Source organism: Bidens hawaiensis, unplaced genomic scaffold (assembly GCF_021521415.1).
Source record: "Bidens hawaiensis isolate Kalapana, Puna unplaced genomic scaffold, B.hawaiensis_p1.1 tig00016783_1, whole genome shotgun sequence".
In the NCBI taxonomy this organism is placed as follows: Eukaryota; Viridiplantae; Streptophyta; class Magnoliopsida; order Asterales; family Asteraceae; genus Bidens; species Bidens hawaiensis.
In genome coordinates this window covers 191012-211135 of record NW_027492545.1, presented here as the reverse complement: position 1 = coordinate 211135, position 20124 = coordinate 191012, and the positions used below count along the sequence as shown (strand labels likewise).

Below are 20124 nucleotides of genomic sequence, written 5' to 3'. Positions count from 1 at the left end.
CTCGTAAAATAAAATAGACAATATTAGTAGACATAAGATTTAAAATAGCTAACAAAACTTTTCGTTTTTAGAAAACTGATTTGTTTCAGCTTTTCGGTGGTTTGATTTAGTTATTGATCGGTTTTCTGTTTTACATGTGGGCTTTAAATGTTTGTGTCTAAAAAATTGATCAAAAATCGATGGTTTGATTTGGTTATTGATCGGTTTTCTGTTTTACATGTGGGCTTTAAATGTTTGTGTCTAAAAAATTGATCAAAAATAGTTATATTTGTTAACTGTCTATTAATAAATTTGAGCATGAAAGTTTTTGCCTAAAGTTTAAATTTTAGTCATAAATCCACCAAAAAGTTTCAAGAGAGTTTGTTTTGTTTGATATTGGAATCCTGTTCGGTTTAACACAAAACCTTGAATTATTAGTTATTAGTTTAGGTCGGTTAATATAGTTCAATTATGTTACTCATTTTATTTTTGATCAAATTAATCTTCTTTTGTAGTATTTTCTATTCCATATGAGCATAACAATAATTACAATAACTAATAAGAGAATAAAACTATTGAGGATGAATCTTTTTATTTAGTAAAGTTACATAAAACGTTTACAAAAAATCCGTTTGCATAATTATGTTTGAACGTCAATTTTTGGTTTATATAGGTGACTTGAATCTAAGACTTCTCAACCACTTGACGTTTTAAAAACATGTCTAACTATTTTTATGAGTTTAACACTATTGTATAAATAATTAAATATATAATAACCTTTTTCTTTATAAATAGTTATTAGACTGAAAGTAACCTCCGACTTGATCTTTATGGCTATCATCCTTAACTTTTTGTTGAGACACAAAATTTTTTTATTTATAAGTTTTTCATATTAAAAAAACTAGTTACCACTATGAAAGAATTATCTCAGTTTACACATATTGCATTTATATCTTAAAATGAAAACAAAAAAATAAAAATTTTACATGTAACGGACGGAAAAAGAATTCCACGTGGGCGTCAGGTTACATGTAACAAAATCAACATCACCTAACGAATAACGACGGACAAACTTATTTTAACGGCCGTTAAGTTTTAACAACCTCTGCTTTAAGCCTATATATATCAAGCGGTTAAGCAGAAGCTGCAGTCTGACTTCCCACATCCATCGGCCCACACCACACTGTTCCTCAGTGCTTTCTGTATCCTCATCGGAAACACGCACAAACACATTCACACACAGTGCGTGACCAATGGAGGTACAAAAGAAATTGTTCGTTGTATGTTCATTTCTCGTTCTGATGATGTTAATTGCCTCCGTCGTGCACAAAAACAACGCCTCAAACCCTAGGTATGGATATATATCTTCGTTATTTAGATGTTCGTTAAAGGAATTGTGTAGTTTCAGCTCAACTATGTGTATTCGGTGCTTATATATTAATATTATCGTTTTTCATCATCTGCACTGTTGAATAATAATAATAATAATAATAATAATAATAATAATAATAATAATAATAATAATAATAATAATAATAAAAGGAATGTTTCGTGTTTTGGAGTTTGATTTAGGTCAAAATCACAGAGTGATTGTTTTGATTTAATGTGTTAATTAGGTTTAGAGTTCTGTTTTAGTTGAATCTGAAGCTCACATTTGTGTTTATATGAATATAATTTCAGGATTGTGGAAACAGAGGAGTTGCAGAACCAGAGCTCATTTAACTCATCAATGGCGGCAAGGTATAAACTAATTACAATTTATACTTACTTTTAGCTCAAATAAATTAATAATAATAAGTATGCTTATTGTGTAAATTAACGAATCATAACCGTTGAGATCCTAATTGCATTTCATCTTCTTCAGATTCTAAAACCGTTTTCTGTTTATTGTTTGTTCATTCTCTTCGCTTTCCGACCGTTGTAACCTTAAATAAGTGGCACCATTATGTTTCTCTCTCACACACATCTGAGTGTGTGTGTGACGGTGAGAGAGAGAGCGTGTGTACTTTTTGTGTGACTGATCCCAGTACACTTGTTCCCACCACACGCTGTCGAGTGGTAAGAGCACTTTAATGGCGGTGCATGTTTTTGCTTTAGGAGACGAAGAAGAAGATTAAAATAGAAGTGTTTATTATTGTTTATTTATTAAGTTTAATAAAAGCTAATGTGGGTTACTTTGTGGACACAGATCAAAGGATGCTGAGGCTTTGAATGAGAAGGCAGTTCAAGATCCTGAAGAAATTGTCTCCCTTGTTGAAATGTAAGTATATGCATATACAAATTTAATTATGATGGGAAATTGTGGATAAAGTATTATTCATGGTTAAAATATTAAAAGAAAATGACACAGTACAGCTAAATAGTTTTAAGTTATTTTAAATGGATTTTACTCATTTTAGTGACATGGGGATGACAAACCTAAGCAAATGATTTGAGGCATTGTTTCATGTTTTCGGCGTCACACATAACAAAATCCTTTTTATTTTTAAAATTTTAATAATAAGTTACATTCTAAAATACATATGGTTGAAATAGGGGTTTTTTTAGGGACACTAAACATATACCATACATCCGTATAGAAAGTGTTTCGGGTGTCTCTAGTAAGACTCAAAAATAGTAAGACAATTCCTCAAATCATATATAACATGCTTGTTTTACAAAGTTATAATAACCAATTTTGTGATGTTTGATGTACAATAAACCAATTTCGTATTTTTGGAAAAAAAAAATACAAAATACCATAATAATTTATGTACTAGAGGGGAAAAGAAAAGATGGGTGATGTGTATTTAGCAATTATATATTTTTGCTAGGTTTATTTTATAAATGCACATTAAAACACTTAACTTACGACTAGTCGAGCCTGTCTAAGCTCAAACTCTTACGACTAGTCGAGCCTGTCTAAGCTCAAACTCAACTCCCTAAGAGACTTAATAAAAATTTTATAAATAACAAACTTGTATAGTCTAACGAGTTTTGTCAAGTCTGATTTTGAAATGTGTATGATCGGCTGATGAACTTGCATAATAATTGTCTCGATTTATTAGCCGGTGTCATGTGTCAAATTTACCACAGCAGAGGAAACCTGAAATCAGCCCATGTGAACCTACTAGACCTAAACGAAATCAGTCTACATAACTTTGCACATGGTTTTCTGATTGCTTTTTGACATCTTTGCAACCGGTTTTAACAGAAACCCTTTATTGGCTATTGGCATTGCATGTTAATTTCAGTACTTTTTAACCTTTTTGTATGTAAGGAACTCATTTAACATTTTGAAGAGGTAGGTCCCAGCAGAGCCCAGTTGGACCCGCAAGACTCACCTTAAACAGGCACGTCTGCGCAGAAACCAACTGGATCCGCAGGACCAACCATGCTCAGAGACGTGACGTCCTTACGCGCAGTACGCAAGCTGGTCCCCCAGGAAATGCCTCCCAATGGTGAAGGACTCCGCCTGTCCCCGCAGCCTCGGATACAAGCCATTAGGGAAGGCCACCCGCGCAGCAAGGCCACACGCACAAGGCACTTAGCTCTCAATCGTTCAGTGTCACCTGAAGGAATGAGCGAAGCCGGGAACAATCCCGCACAAGGGCGGGAGGGGGAATACTCCCGCCCAAATAAGCCAGTCCGTACGATACAGGAAGATCTTCTGTACTGTACCTGACGAGGTATGGGAAAAAGATCTGACTAAAGATACGACAGCTTATAGACAACAGTATGGCGAGCAGCATGCTCCTACACTGTATGTCACTATTAGCCGCTGCCTACTCACCAACTCTTGTCATACCACGTGCGTAGCTGACAGTTGGTAGAAAAGGAATAGTATACAGCAGGCCTGGTCGCTGTCAGCCGCTACCTACCCACCAACTACTAGCAGGGCACGTGCGTAGGCTACTGTTGGTGGAACAGGAACACTGTTGCAGCCGGCCATACCTCTTTGGAAACCTACCTTCGGCTATAAATACCACAAATGGTATGACCATCTCATCTTATCTTGTATTATCTTATCATATCTTATCGGATTATCATCATATTATACCTGATATCTGCTCTAGCAATCTCTTAATATACTTTTATATTTAAAGAGCAATCTAGTCTGATTCTCACGCCGGAGGGTGGTCACAAGGAGGAACCCCCCCCCCCCTTCTCAGTGACGAGCTCACGGTGTCTGTTTTGCAGGTTATCAGAAGAACCATCTTCTCAGGGTCTAACCCCTCGTGGGAAACATCTATCTAACCCCCAGGTTACCAGTAATCTGTCCGGGGTTCGGTTAGTGTTTCTTCACATTTATAATTTCCATGATTTCCCATATATTCGTTGCGTATGCGAAATAGTTTTCTTTTAGGTTATCAAAATCTGTAAAAAAAATTTGTAGCTTATCTTTGCCACGTGACACGTATGTGCCTCCAAAGTCACATAATAATCTTTATTTGATTTGACTGATGTGCTTTCAATTTGTCCATACTTCAAACCCAATGACGTAAATTGACTCTTGTTGCGTAATAAAACATGATTGATTTCATTTTCATTTGATGATAACATTGGCAATTTGATGTTGAAAGATCTTTACAAAATCCTTTGATAGATTCCATGTAATTGGGTATAGGTAGATTGGGGATAAAATACCAAAAATATGGTTCATTTCAATTATAATTATTAAACCTACCATAAAAATACTTTTTTTCTTGTATCTTCGATCATTCTGACGAATGATCCCAACCAATACGTGAATATGCAATTTTGAAAACTGACCGAGTCAAATAAGCTTAATCGAATTCGGGTTTATTCGGATAGTCCAAATAAGCAATAAAGTTACAAAGATTTAGAAAACAATTAATGTTTAGTAATTAAAGTTAATAAAAACGTATATTATTTGAATTCGGGTTATTTGAATCGGTTATTTTCAAGATTCCAGTAGGATTCTATTCAAAAACCAAACCCGAAAACCGGGTCGAATATGGACTAGATTAATAACCCGAATTCAATTAAGTTTGAACTTCTAGTATTACACATTCCATTCAAATAATAAACATTCCTTTCAATTATGTGCAGGAGCATGAGAAACAGTACTGAGAGGAGAAAACTAGGATATTTCTCATGTGGGACCGGTAACCCAATCGACGACTGCTGGCGCTGCGACCCCAACTGGCACCGCAACCGCAAGCGTCTTGCAGACTGTGGCATTGGGTTCGGACATAATGCAATCGGAGGCCGTGATGGTCGTTTTTACGTAGTCACCGACCCCCGAGATGATGACCCAGTCAACCCAAGGCCCGGGACTCTACGCCACGCTGTCATACAAACCGCACCTCTCTGGATCGTGTTCAAACGTGACATGGTTATTCAACTAAAGCAAGAACTTATTATGAACAGCTTTAAAACCATTGATGCACGTGGGGTCAATGTTCACATAGCTAATGGAGCTTGTTTAACACTTCAATACATTACTAATGTTATTATTCATGGTTTACATATTCATGACTGTAAACCGACTGGTAACGCGTTGGTTAGAAGCTCCCCGTCTCATTATGGCTGGAGGACAATGGCTGATGGTGATGCAATCTCCCTTTTTGGATCGAGTCATATTTGGATCGATCATAATTCGCTTTCTAACTGTGCTGATGGGCTCGTTGATGCTGTCATGGGCTCCACTGCCATCACCATATCTAATAACCACTTTGCACACCACAATGAGGTCAGTAAATCTTCACATTATAATTAAAAGTGACAAATTGTTCAGGCCTGGGTGTTTACAAACCGTTTGAAATACATCGAACCGTTTAAACTAACGAAAGTTGTCCGATTTGGAGGGTTGCAGACCTATATGGTTTGAATTTAGTGGTTTAATGGACAATGTCACAATGGTTCTGCTGACTGTTTAAATATTTAATATAATACAATCTAAGGATTTTTAAGATAACATTATAAAACCTTTTTACCGTTTCTTAAAACCATACTTAGCGGTTCAACTCAGAAATTTTGTAAAACATGTTAAATCGAACCGTGAACATGGGTTGCAACGAGCTAAAATGTCTTTTAAAAAAAATATGTTCTTTTATACATTCAAATCGTTAAAACCTTTACGGTTTTTAAAACCATAGTTAGCGGTTCAATTCAGAAAAAAAGAAATATAATAATATGCTGTTTTTTACATAATGTGGTTGGTTATAATCCTCACCTCATGATTTAAAGAGATGCAATAATTTATGTTCCTGTAATAATTAGTTTTGTAAAACAGGTGATGTTGTTGGGTCATAGTGACTCTTATGTAAGAGACAAGATGATGCAAGTGACTATTGCATATAACCATTTTGGTAAAGGTTTAATTCAGAGAATGCCAAGGTATTAATTATTATTATTATTATTATCACTGATTAATGTATTTAATTCTCTGTTTGTGTACATATATCTGACTCTGAAAAATAAAAAAAAAATATACAGATGCAGACATGGGTATTTCCATGTGGTGAACAATGACTACACTCACTGGGAGATGTATGCCATTGGTGGAAGTGCAGGTCCCACCATCAACAGCCAAGGCAATAGATATCTTGCCCCTGTTAATCCTTTTGCTAAAGAGGTACCATTTAGGCATATATTTTAACTATAATAAAACTATAAATTTATATAACATAATGGTAAATACAGGTTACAAAGAGGGTGGATACTGATGCAAGTAAATGGCATGGGTGGAATTGGAGATCAGAAGGTGACCTGCTTCTTAATGGTGCTTATTTTACTCCATCTGGTGGTGGCGCATCCGCAAGCTATGCTAAAGCTTCAAGTTTAGGGGCTAAGTCATCTAGCATGGTTGCCAGCATTACCGCCAACGCGGGTGCTCTTAACTGTCGTAGGGGTCACCAATGCTAGCTAGTCTCTCACCGTTTGAATTTCCACTATCAAAGTGTCCAGTCTCGTTTTTCTTGGCGTGCATTTTTTTTTCACACTCCTTTACTATCACGTTGTTGTGTGTCGTGCAACCTCGGCCAAGATCGAAGTGTTGTTAACGATTTGCGACTTTGTGTTTTAGATCTAACTAGGTATATTGGTTTTTGGTCAAAAGATGTTTTTTTTCTTGTTTTTGAAGTGTAATTTCGGGTTATTGAGTTGTAATGTCGAACCTACTTGGGGTCTTGAAATGAAAAGATATTTTTTATTATTATGGCGTGGGGATTATTATAAGTATTTTTATATTGTTGTGGTCGTGATGATTACCACCAAAATTGAAGACTTTTCTTTTATCAAAGCCTTTTGTAATGATCTTGTAAGACAATGGATCCAATGTGTCAATGACCATTTTCCTTCATACTGTATTTGACTTTCTTCAAGTATGTAAATGAGTCAAGCTACCCACCAAACTGTTTGAATGAGGTTGAGCAAGAAATTGAACATAAAGAATAAGCGCGTTTAATAAACGAGCTCGAGCCTGAGCTTAGTCTGAACGGTCTCGCTGTTTATGTAATTTGTATTTAGTATGTTAAATTTAGTACCGATCTCAATTAGTTCACGAGCGACTTGGCTCTTTCACACCCTTAATTATCATTAAAAAACAATATTATTACGATGATAAGATAAATCTTTAAATGAAACTAATCCGTGGCCTTATAAACAAAAAGCATTCGTAATGCTTTCTTGCACACCAACTGTTTGTAGAAATGCCCCTGTGTACCTAGCTAGCATTATGTTTCTCATCACCAATTTACTCATGCATATGCATGCCTATGAATTCAAATGAATGTCTGATCACCATTGTATTTAAAATATGTTTCTATGCATTTTATGTCTTTATAATCAAACTGTGTACACAAGAGTATGAAATTAATTAATTAAAGAGGCCAACATGCATACTGCAGACAAATATCAATAGGTGAGCTTTTTGTGACATGTTACATACTTATATAAACACACTTTTTATATCTAATCATGCTAAATATCCAATGTAATTAGTTTACAGAGTACAGACAAAGAGTGTTGGGTGAAGATGACATTGGAGAAGAATCATCAAAGTGAGTATTGTAATCTCTGCACTTTTGGGTGTGTGCATTGTTGTTATTATTATTATTATTATTATTGTTATTGTTATTGTGTAACTATGCACAAAATTGTATTAATTTTTCTAGTATTGGTTTGAATATGGGGTCACCTTGGAAACCCTTATGGTTGGGTGGTAAATTGGCAACCTGTAAGATGATAAACGGGGTCGAATTTAGTGTGTCGGGTTGGGATGGTACTTTCTGATTTACTTATCTTTATTTTTTAAAAAACTTATAAAAAACTAATGTTTTAGATCATGTTTGTTTGCTTCATAGGTAAAGACCGCAAAGGCAACCCAAGGGGCAACCCGAAAGAATCAATTTTCAAGAAAAGGTGCTATGAATGAATTTACATGGCGCATAGCGTCTCTTATGTAAGAGACATATTGCGTATCACCATTTTGGTAAAGGTTTAACTCAGAGAATGCCAAGGTATTAATCTATTATATAATGTATTGATTCTCTGTTTGTGTATGTTGTGTGTCTACCAATGTTTTAAAAACCGGTATTTTACTTGTACAAGATTAGACTAAAAAATGGTACAACCGGTTGAACCGGGTTAAACCGGGAGGTTCAATAGGTTGAATAGTTTACCTTATAATTTTTTATAAATGTAACTTCAATCCAAAAATAACGCAAAACTAAATGAATCCTATAACAAAAAATAATCCAAAAGATAATCCATATTAAAAATATAATGTAAAAGCACTCAATTTTTTAAAAATAGTTCTAAAATTTACATGTTTGAATACTAATTATTGGGTTAAAAGTAATTTTGAAAATATATGGGCCGCAAATATCAAAAAAAATCCCGGGCTTAAAACCGGCTTGCCGGTATAAACCGGTATTTTTAGACAAAAACCGCCGGTACGATTTCTAGCAAACCGGTCAAAAATACCGTACTCAAAATACCGGCTTACTGTGTGAAATCCGGTTTAACTGGTTCAACCGGGCGGTTTGATTCGGCTTACTGTGTGAATCCGGTTTGATTCACTAGAGCAACTGCAGCTTTGCTCTTCTTTTTCATCTCCTTCACCTTCTTCCTCATCTCACCATCACTCATCAACTTCCTAATCCCGCCTTCAATCTCCTCGGCCGTCACTAGCACCGGCTCACCCACACGACGTCAAATAATCCATCTTAATCTCCACTGCCAATCCCAGTTCCATCACAAGCATAAACGCATTCAGCTGTTGTTCTGAGTATGCAGGCCATGCTGCCATTGGAACCCCACACCACATGCTCTCTAAAGTCGAGTTCCACCCACAATGGGACACAAACCCACCTATTGATGGGTGCGACAAGACAGCCATCTGTGGGGCCCACCCGATCAATTTCCCCACACCGGATGTGCGTTCAAGGAACCCATCCGGTAAGACCACTTCCAAGTTATCATACTCCCGCGGGTACCTCAACTCTCCTTTCGGTACTGGTTCTCGGAGTGACCAAAGAAACCGGTGTCCACTCCGTTCAAGGGCGACCGCCATCTCCTTCACTTGGTGGTTGTTAAAGGATCCCATGCTTCCGAAGCATAAGAACACTACTGAGATATCCGGCTGCTCGTTTAACCACTGCATAATCTCATCGGTTTTCGCTTCGTTTTTCTTCTTCTCTAGGTTTATTACCGGGCCTATCGGAAACACAGATGGGATATCATGACCGCTTAAAAGGGATTCAAGGCCATAGCTTTCCAGTTCATGAAATGTATTTATTATTATCCCCTTCGACTCACGAAACCTTCTCGCAAGGTCGAGAGACGTCTTGGAGTAATCCGCGTCCGTACGAAACACTACTTCGGGAAACACCTTAACCGGGATAGGGTTGACGAAACCCGGAAGGGAGAACTCGGTGTCAGGCGAGTTTTCCAGCTCCATTACATCAAAACCCTCATCGTCTCGTTTAGCCTGAAGGTAAAGCATGAGCCGAAGTAAGGCTGACGGACATGTGAAATAAGTGTAAGATGGAGCTCCAAACTCGTTGGCGAAATCAATGAACTCCATGCAAAACATGTCAAAAATGAAGCCAACAACTGATCCAACCAAGGCAGACTCGATGATGCTTCGGACAATCTCTCTGAAACGAGGTCTGTGGTGATCCAGGAAATCAATTAGTTTGCATGTGGGTTTGATGAGAGCCTTAGTGGCGTCATCACACGGGATGTGGGCGAAGCGGAGACGGGGAGTATACGATTGATCGGTTTTGCTGTCGAATGTTGTTCCGATTTTTTCGGGGAGGTGCATTATGATTATTGTTGCTGAAAGGCGGTGGTCGTGGCGGAGGAGAAGCTGTGCAAGCTCGACTATTTGAGGCAGGTGGCCAGGACCGAGAGAGGGGATGAAAACAAGTTCTGAGGTTAACAATTTTTGTTTATGTGTTTGTGTACTTGGTGTGAATTTGGTTTGTTATATGCATGTATAATGTATTTATAGAGTGAGAATATGATGTTAAGTAAACTTTTTAATTATATTCTATGTCATCACTAATTCATCCTAATTCCAAAACTTTATATATGTTAAATTCATTGAATATGGTCTGACACATGCATGGTCAATGAATGGTTCATTTGGACACTTGGCAATATGGTTGGCATTATTTGTCTTCGATAACGCACTAGTCATATGCATGGTCAAGGAGTCGTTGAACGGCCAATATCATAACATGGGTAGGCTATTTTCCGGGCCTTGTATATAAAAAGACCCTTAAGTGCTAATGAGTAACAAATGATATTAACTATTTTTTTTACAACGATTAACTTTATAAAAATAAATATATAACGTTAAAATAATGATATATTAAAAGATAACACTAAAATGATATATTCTAATACCTAATCGATGGTTCGTATAGTTTTTCTTGCATTGTTGACAGCTTTGCGGTTTATATTAAAACAACAAACTGTTGATCACAACCTCTCCCCCCCGTGTGGGCGCCTCCTATCCTTCTACTTATGCATGTTCTTGCTCTTTAACAGGCGTTTTATATATATATAAACTTATGTATAGCTAGTAGCTAGCTTCATCATAAGATTTTCTCATTGATTCATTTGATTGGTTTTCTCTTTTTATGTTTTTGAGCACCAGATGGTTGTTAGAGCATCTACAACAACAAACTCGTACAAGCCAACACCTCATCGGCACATCTGATTCCAATATTTTCTCAAAAACGTCACTTTTTTTCTCACAACAACGAACCTCTACAAACAAATTAAAAAAATATTAATATATATATATATATATATTGTGTGTGTATATATATGTATGTGAGAGAAAGAGAGAAAGTGGGCCACATTTTGAAGTCCTTTACAAGTTTGTATAATAGGACTTTATTCACAAATTTAATTGCTACAATGGTCGGAGTTACTTTTTTATTAGTCTATGAAGAAACACAAATCCAATGGTGCCATGTAGATCCAAACAAGGGGGTTTTCCCCTGTTGTAGATGCTCTTAGAGCATTCTTATCACATTCTCCATCCTTATCTCTATAATTACACTAAAAAATATTGCATTTCTTTCTCCTGTTCAATTAAATAATATTTTTTATACCTTTATAATTACAGTTTTTTCTCTCCTCTACTCACAACCAGTCCAACAAATATTAAAAAATAAATAGGGGCAAACAATGTTCCCCAAATATTTCTCCAAATTTACAAAAAATCACTACATTTTTCTTTCCACCCTATAATTTACACTTAGAACCTCATCCTATAATTTACATACTCTCCTCACATAAATTTAGGGGATGGGATGTGAATGCTCTTAGGGCGTAGAGTTGTCTCCAAGAATCGTGAAGATTTTTGGGCCGAAGGCGAATAAAAATTTGAGCATTAGATTAGTTAAATATTTGATATATTTGAGTTTAAACATTAAAAATATTTCCAAAACCTCTTTAAAATAACTCTTTAATATACACAAACCGCTAAAATCACAAAATAGGAAAATTAGGACTCTAACAGTTGTTAATTTAGAGCTCAACAAATGTCAATTGCTAATAAAAGATACTAGTTTATGTTTATGAGGTACAATTGCGAACAATGCATATAATTTAGAAAAATTGGATTTTAATAATCCTAACTTAGTGCAGTTGGCCGATAATAATCCAAACTTTAAAAATAACCGTCACTGGTCTCAACTTTCACACTATTTGTTTTCATTAGACCTCCGTTAAAAAAAATTTAACGACGTTAAGTTTTTTTCAAATTATAGATTGATATTTTAGGGCTTTTGATCATAATGAGAATATGAATCGACTTATGTAAAACTTAACTCGAAATGGCGCTTTAAACAGTTTAATTTTTGTTAATTAAAAGTTTAAACATCGGAATTGATGCATCATTTAGTCATTTGGACCCACCGTTTGATGGTAAGTTTTACATCATCGACTCGTATCCTCATTCCGAACAAAAGCCCTAAAATATCAGTTTGAAATTTGGAAAAAACTTAACGTCGTTAAGTTTTTTTTAACGGAGGTCCAATGAAAATAAATAGTGTGAAAGTTGGGATCAGTGACAGCTATTTTCAAAGTTGGGATTATTATCGGCCAACTGCATTAAGTTGGGATTATTAAAATCCAATTTTCCTATAATTTAAGGCTCAACACTTAACAAAATAGTCAATATATTTAAGTTATAAATTTCCATTATAAATTATAGCTAAATTGAGTGCTTAAAAAATAAACTTTGAAAATTATATTTGAGACAAAATGAAAATCGGATAGATATTCTCGATGTCTGATTTGAAAGTAAGCGGTTCAAAATTTGAATATTACGGGTCAAAACCGCCATTTAATTAAATATCATGACGACGGTTTAAGGTATGATCGAGTTTATATTTAATACGGCGTATGCATCGCAAGCCCCTTAGGCATGGGTATTTCCATGTGGTGAATGGAAAATCTTACCAACGTAGCATTAAACATGAAACTCAAACAATAAAAGCAAGAAACAAAGCATACAATTTTCTAAACTCTTAAATGGTTACTCTCATGACATGATCAATGAAGTTTCTAACCGCTTTGTAAGAGGATCCACCCTCAACAAGTGCAGTTCTACTCTTCTCTTTCATCTCCTTCACCCTCTTCCTCGTCTCACCATCACTCATCACCTTCCTAATCCCACCTTCAATCTCCTTCGCAGTTACTAGCACCGGCTCGCGCACACGATCTGGTGTAGTATCCATTAAATAATCTATCTTAATCTCAACCTCCAATCCCAGTTCCACCACAAGCATAAACGCATTCAGTTGTTGTTCCGAGTACCCAGGCCATGCAGCCACTGGAACCCCACACCACATACTCTCCAAAGTCGAGTTCCATCCACAGTGAGACACAAATCCACCAACCGCTGGGTGGGCCAACACAGTCATCTGTGGGGCCCACCCAATCACCTTTCCAACACCGGATGTTCGTTCAAGGAACCCATCCGGTAGGACCTCTTCCAAGTTATCATGCTCCTGCGGATACCCCAACTTTCCTTTCGGTACTGGTTCCCGGAATGCCCACAAAAACCGGTGTCCACTCCGTTCAAGGGCGACCGCCATCTCCTTCACTTGCTTATTGTTAAACGTTCCATTGCTTCCAAAGCATAAGAACACCACCGAACTATCCGGCTGCTCGTTTAACCACCGCATAATCTCATCATTTTTCGCTTCGTTTTTCTTCTTCTCTAGGTTTATTACCGGGCCTATCGGAAACACAGGTGGGATGTCATGACTGATTAAAAGGGACTCAAGGCCATAACTTTCCAGTTCATGAAATGTATTTATTAAAATCCCATTCGACTGACGGAACCTTCTCGCTAGATCGAGATACTTCTTCGAAAACTCCCCATCTTTGCGAAACACCACTTCGGGAAACATCTTAACCGGCACAGGGTTGACAAACCCCAGAAGGGAAACTCGGTATCAGGCGAGTTTTCCAACTCCATTACATCAAAACCCTCATCGTCTCGTTTAGCCTGAAGGTAAAGCATGAGCCGAAGTAAGGCCAACGGGCATGTGAAATAAGTGTAAGTTGGAGCTCCAAACTCGTTGGCGAAATCAATGAACTCCATGCAAAACATGTCCATAATGAAGCCAGCAAATGATCCAACCGAGTCAGACTCGATGATGCTTCGGACAATCTCTCTGAAACGAGGTCTGTGGTGTTCGAGGAGGTCAATTAATCTGGTTGTGGTTGTGATGAAAGCCTTAGTGGAGTCATCGATGTGGGCAAAGCGAAGACGGGGAGTATACGATTGATCAGTTTCTCTGTTGAATGTTGTTCCGAGACTTTCAGGGAGGTGCATTATGATTATTGTTGCTGAAAGGCGGTGGTTGCGGCGGAGGAGAAGCTGTGCGAGCTCAGCGGTTTGAGGCAAGTGCCAGCACCGGGAGAGGGGATGAAAACAAGCTCTGAGGTCAACATTTGTGTGTTGTGTTAATTTTTTGGTGAATTTAGTTTGTTATATATGCATGTATTTATAGAGTTAGAATATAAGATTAATTAAGTCAACTGCTTAATTGAATTGGGCAGTTGGGGATATTGGTTTTTACTATGGAAATTTATATGGTCACTTGATCCAAATTCCAAAACAGTATGTGTTATTGTTATGTTAAGTTGCATGCCTAAAATCGTTCACGGCCTAGTTCATTGAATATGGTCTTCCACATGCATGGTCAATGAATGGTTCACTTGGTGTGTTCTTGTGTATTTCAGTATTTGTATATGCAAAAAAGCAAAAGGTGATATTTTGTATTAATGGACTAGTTATATGCATGGTCAACGAATCGTTGATCACTCGTCAATATGGTAGGCAAATTGTACGGGCGGTCTCAAAGATTTAAATGTCTCAGTCAATATGAAAGAAAAAAAGAATTTTATGAGTAATGAGTTATATAAACTAATTTTTTTAAACAAGTATTAACATTATAACAATTAATATAATAAAAATATAGTACTAAAATGACATACTATAATAATTATCTAATGATACGTAAAGTTATCATAGCATTCTTGATAGCAAAATGTGATAACCACTTGCTCCCTCGCCTCTTATTGTTCTACTTCTTCATGCCCCTGCTCTCCAACATGCTCTAGAACACGTGGTTTAAACCATATAGCAGCAGCTTGCGACTATCTCATTGCTTCATCTAGTAATCTCTTTTTATTTTTGTTGAGCACCAAACTCTTGTTTAGGAGGCATAATTGATAAAAATCACATCCAAGAAATAAGAAAATTATGACTTAACAATTCAAATTTAATTAGTGGACTCCACGATGGCTAATGGTGGATGACGCTGTTGGACTAGGTGGTTGATTACTTGATAATCATCCGACTCATCCCCAGCTCGCCGCTACTATTTTTATTTTTATTTTTAGTCTTTTTACTTTTAATTTAGGCCCATTAATTATAGTTGAAAACTTGGATTATGAATAAAAAAAATATTTGGGACCAATAATTATAGGTTTTAAACTTTTAATATTATTCAATAATTTTTATAAGGTTTCAAACTAGCAGGATTTCTTGTGGGTTGCATCGAACATGAGTCGGTATTGATTCAATCTGACACGCGTTTTATATCAATTCAAAAACATAAAACCGAAAAACGGTAATGGTACCTATGTTATTCGGTCGGAATAGGTTCAATTCATCATGGTAAAGAACAAAAAATTAACTTTCATCGAAACGTACCTAAAAATAAACACATTGTGACGGTATATTAGGGATTTTATAAATCACGACGTAACCATATATAAAAATATCAAAATCATGAGGCAGCTTTGATGACGTGTAAGTTTGTATTTCAATCAATTATGCGTAACATTTCACAACTCGACGTAGCAACGAAATACTTGAAGTTGTACACACTTTGGTATTTTAAACATTATATGAGAAAAACAAAATACGTTTCATAGTAAGCCGTCAAAATGGCCATCGGGCAAATCCCTGGCCGGTTATTTTGAAAGTAACGGAGCTAAAGTTAGAAAATTAGGAGTCTAAGTGGAGATAAATACCCCCCCAACGACTGTTATGAAAATAAGGGTTAAAAGTTTGAAAATTACGGCTCAAAAAGGTCGCTTGACAAATACACCGACGACCGTTTGAAGTATGAGTTTAGATATGCAATCCGATGTGTCTTTCCACGTAGTGAATGGAGAAACTTAACTACATAGCATTAAACATGAAAGTTTTAAGAGTATATTGGCTTCTTCTTCCCATCTTCCTCACTGATCATGATTATCTGGTTTTTTCATCCCATTCTATGTTTACTTCTGTTTCCATCTTAAGCGTGTGTTTGAGATTGCTTATTTAAGTGAAAAATGACTTATTAACTTATGAATTTTTTTAAAATAAGTTTATAAAAAAAATGTTTGGATTAACTTATGTGTTGGGGAATACCAAAATGACTAAAAATGACACTATTTTTTTAAAACGAATGTAATGAGTTTCGAGGGTTAGAGATGTGTAATAGGTAAATTAAACCCATTAAGTTAATAAGTTACATATTCCTATATTTTCAAAACCCCTTTATTTTGCCTTCTCCATAAATTAAAATCTATAAGATCTTATGGTTTGCCAAACACCTTATACATCTTATTAACTTTTCAAAAAGTTTATATATTACAAGTCGATGGAAATAAGAAATCTCAAACACCAATATAGTTGTAATAGTTTCATGAAATTAATAAAGACATAATTGATTAAAGTTTCGCTTCTCTCTGTTGTGATCATATTGAATCGCTTCAAACCGCTCGATCCAAATCCTTCTCAACAATATCCAAATGATTTCGCAAATATTAACCCAGGCAAAGAGCCCAAACATCCAAGTACCGATCATAAAAATGTATCTCAGTTCATGCAACTTTTTGGGCCCAAGAATTTGCATATATATTTTTAGTTTCTTTAAAATTTGTATCTCAGCCCAAAGTCCAAACACTACCCCCATCTAGAGTGCACAAATCGGGTTTTTTTTTAATATTCGGGTTCGGGTATGGAACCAGTTTCGGATATGATCGGGTATTGAGAGAAGCCGGATAGGGTTCAGGTAGGGTATTGAGTAGAAAAACTCAACCCTATGTACCCGGGTAGGGTATGATCGGGTTCAGGTATTGGAACCGGATACGACCGGGTATTAATACCCGGTTTTGAATTTGTAATTTTTATATACATTTTTTAATTTGTTTAAAATTTAAATTTGCTTTGTAATTTATAAAAATAATTAAACGATATTACAAAAACCATAAATCCATTTAATTACAAATTATTTACTTAGTAATATACATTTTACAAAAACTTAAACATAAAAGTTGTGAAGTAAACATAAAAATATACTATAAAAACTCATGTATTATTTCGGGTATTAGAAAATTGGTATCGGGTATCAGGTATAGGGTGGGTCCGGGTATTTACCAATGTTGTTGAAACCGGACCGGACCGGCCGGTCGAATCGGTCCGACCGGGATTCGGTCCATCGACAGGTCCGGTTCACATAGTTCGCTCGGCCGACAGGGAACCGGCTGGTCCGAACCGGTTCAGCCGGTCGAACCGGAAAACCGGACCGGTTGAACCGGTTTTTAAGATTTTTTTTTTAAAAAAAAGCATTTTTAAGCTTGATCCGTCATTTTTTGACCAAACTTGTTCGGCCCGTCCGACCGGTTCGACCGGTTGAACCGGTGAACCGGTAGGCCATCCGGTTCGGTGTCCGGTCCGGTTATGAAAACATTGGTATTTACGGGTATAAATCAGGCACGGTTCCGGGTACGGGTATTGACCTCAAAATGCATACCCTATCCATACCTTACAGGTAGGGTCGGTTCCGGGTATAGAATACCCAGGTATAAAAAGCCAGTTCCGGGTATTTTTTCGGGCCCGGTTCCAGATACAGGATTTTTGTGCACCTCTACCCCATCCACTCTAATAATTACATTCACTATTAGGCTGAGGGGTGTGGGGGGCGCGAGAGGGGGCGCGAGTGGGGGCGCCAGCCAATAATATTGTGACGTGTGGCAGAGAGAGAAACTTGATAAGATGGGTGTTGGTTGTGGTGCTCGCGCCCCGGGCCCTGGTGTGGAGGGGCGCGAGAGGGGGCGCGAGCGGTTTATTTTTTTTATTTTTTTATAAATGTATTAAAAAAACGTATTATTAAAAAAACAAGAAATTATTTAAAAAAACACACATTAATTAAAAAAACACATTAATATCTAAAAAAAAATTAAAGTACTAAAAAAAACATTATTCTTATTCTTCGGCTTGGTCTTCTTCGATCAACCTCTTCCGGATACGTTCCTTTTGTTTTTCCATCAGCATTTGGTCGACCGGATTTAGGTTACTGAAGTCTCTTGTAAGGAAGTCCAAATCTCTCATTCTTTTTTTTTTCCTTTTTGTCATTAGAGACCACCTCCATGGTTTTGTTGAATTTATTGAGGGATTCAACAAGATCGGTGATGTTTACGGCTTCCCCCTCAGCCGGTTTTTCCCCCTGGCGTCCCTTCCCAATGGCCGCCTCCTCGGCGGTGAAGACGTTTCCTCCCCCGCAACGTTTAGGTCGAATCCAACCCGGCAATCCGACCCGGCGGAAGTGCTGTACGCTCCAGACGAACTAGTTTTAGTCCGTTTCGGCCCTACTTCCGCATCAACGTCCGGCGCCACCAGCTCAACCCACTTAGAACACCTTCTCAACCTCTCCCACACCTTTACATCGTCCCACGTCTTCACCGTCCCATACCTCCGCAGGCACTCCTGCCTCCACTCTTCGACAGTGAAATTATAAACCGCCAAATCGTCACTGCCACTTGGTCTCATACGACCGGCGTTCCTGTTGAACAGATTAGTAAACAAGCCGACAAATTTTCTGATTTCGGTCCACCGACCCGAAATCATATCGGCGTTCCGCTCTGTACTCCCAACGAGCGAATAGAACGTCTCCCTAACCTTTGTCCAAAAGACCTTGCTCTTTTGGTAGTCCGCTGCAAAATGCATAAATAAATTTGTAAGTCATTTAACTTTTTTATTTAACTTTTTTATTAAAAATCATTTTTAAAAACGTTAAAACAATTACCGCAACGCCGATCCTCAGAAGTGACTATCCAAGCCCGACACAGGGCTTCCTTCTCATCCGATGACCACGGAGTGGTTTTCCGTTTCGTCCTTCCAGTCGAAGCCGAACCCGACCCGTCCGTTGCAACTTGTTTTTTCCGGTGGACGCGTCTTCTTTGTCCCGCAGCATCACTGTGTGATTCTTGTGTCTCTGGAACAACAAAGTTAGGAGACGGTTGTATGTTGGATGGTTGAAAGCCGGATGTTTCTTGCGGCCCCGTATAAAACATCGTTTGGTCCGGTGCCGACCATAAATCGTCAATATAATCTGAATCTAGGTTTGGGTACCAATTTCCAGACACGTTTTTAACAAAAAGTTTGAAAGAAATGGGTAATATATAGGAAGTGTTGTATAAAGAAATGGGTAAGTTTGGTTTTTTTTTGAAGTTGTGTTAAGTGTTGTATAAAATGGGTAATATATAGGAATAAATTTTTTTTTTTTTATTAAATAAAGAGCCAACGGCTCATTTTAAACACTCCAACGTCTCTTTCACCATTCCCCAAGTCCCTTTACGCCATACACCTCCCGCGACCCCCCTTGCGCCTGCTTTGTTTTTCGTGCTCGCGCCCCTCTCGCGCCCCGGTGGTGTGGTGCTCGCGCCTGGGGGCGCGAGCGGAGGGGCTCTCGCGCCCCGGCTAAAGCCCCACACCCCTCAGCCTTATAATTGTTTAACGTATAAAACTTTGAGAATTGCACCTAGCATTATGGTACCAAAAAATAGTTATCTCACTGAAGTTTGAATAAAGTTTGGATTCCCTAAATAGCCATTTTGAGAGGAGAGAAAATGAGAAATAGCCAAAATCCTACATATTCCTAAGTAGCCTACTAAATTTGGACAGAGGTGAAGAAATCTAGCGAAATCTTTAAACCAATAGAAGTCTGACAAGTGTAATTTTTTTTGAAAATCTGATGATTTATTTGAAAATGTTTGAGGACCAGTCCATATTTTCTACTAAATGTTCGTCTAATAAAATAGTCTTGTTCGAAGATATAATAATATTTCATACCGAATCCCTTCAAATTTCAAAAACTTAAGAAA

The 20124-nt window shown here is 37.2% G+C and overlaps 1 protein-coding gene and 2 pseudogenes across 1 annotated transcript; 1 reads left to right on the top strand and 2 right to left on the bottom strand.

Moving 5' to 3' along the window:
* Nucleotides 1-948: 948 nt before the first annotated feature.
* On the top strand, nucleotides 949-7141 carry LOC143552153 (putative pectate lyase 8). Its single transcript, XM_077042437.1, has 7 exons — nucleotides 949-1330; nucleotides 1660-1719; nucleotides 2168-2239; nucleotides 5032-5674; nucleotides 6218-6321; nucleotides 6421-6559; nucleotides 6628-7141. The coding sequence occupies exons 1-7, from the start codon at nucleotides 1233-1235 to the stop codon at nucleotides 6847-6849; spliced, it is 1338 nt and encodes a 445-aa protein (XP_076898552.1). The 5' UTR covers nucleotides 949-1232; the 3' UTR covers nucleotides 6850-7141.
* Nucleotides 7142-8979: 1838 nt separating this feature from the next.
* On the bottom strand, nucleotides 8980-10414 carry LOC143552145 (UDP-glycosyltransferase 71E1 pseudogene; annotated as a pseudogene).
* A 2201-nt stretch (nucleotides 10415-12615) lies between these two features.
* LOC143552134 (UDP-glycosyltransferase 71E1 pseudogene) lies at nucleotides 12616-14412 on the bottom strand (annotated as a pseudogene).
* Between the last annotated feature and the right edge of the window lie 5712 nt (nucleotides 14413-20124).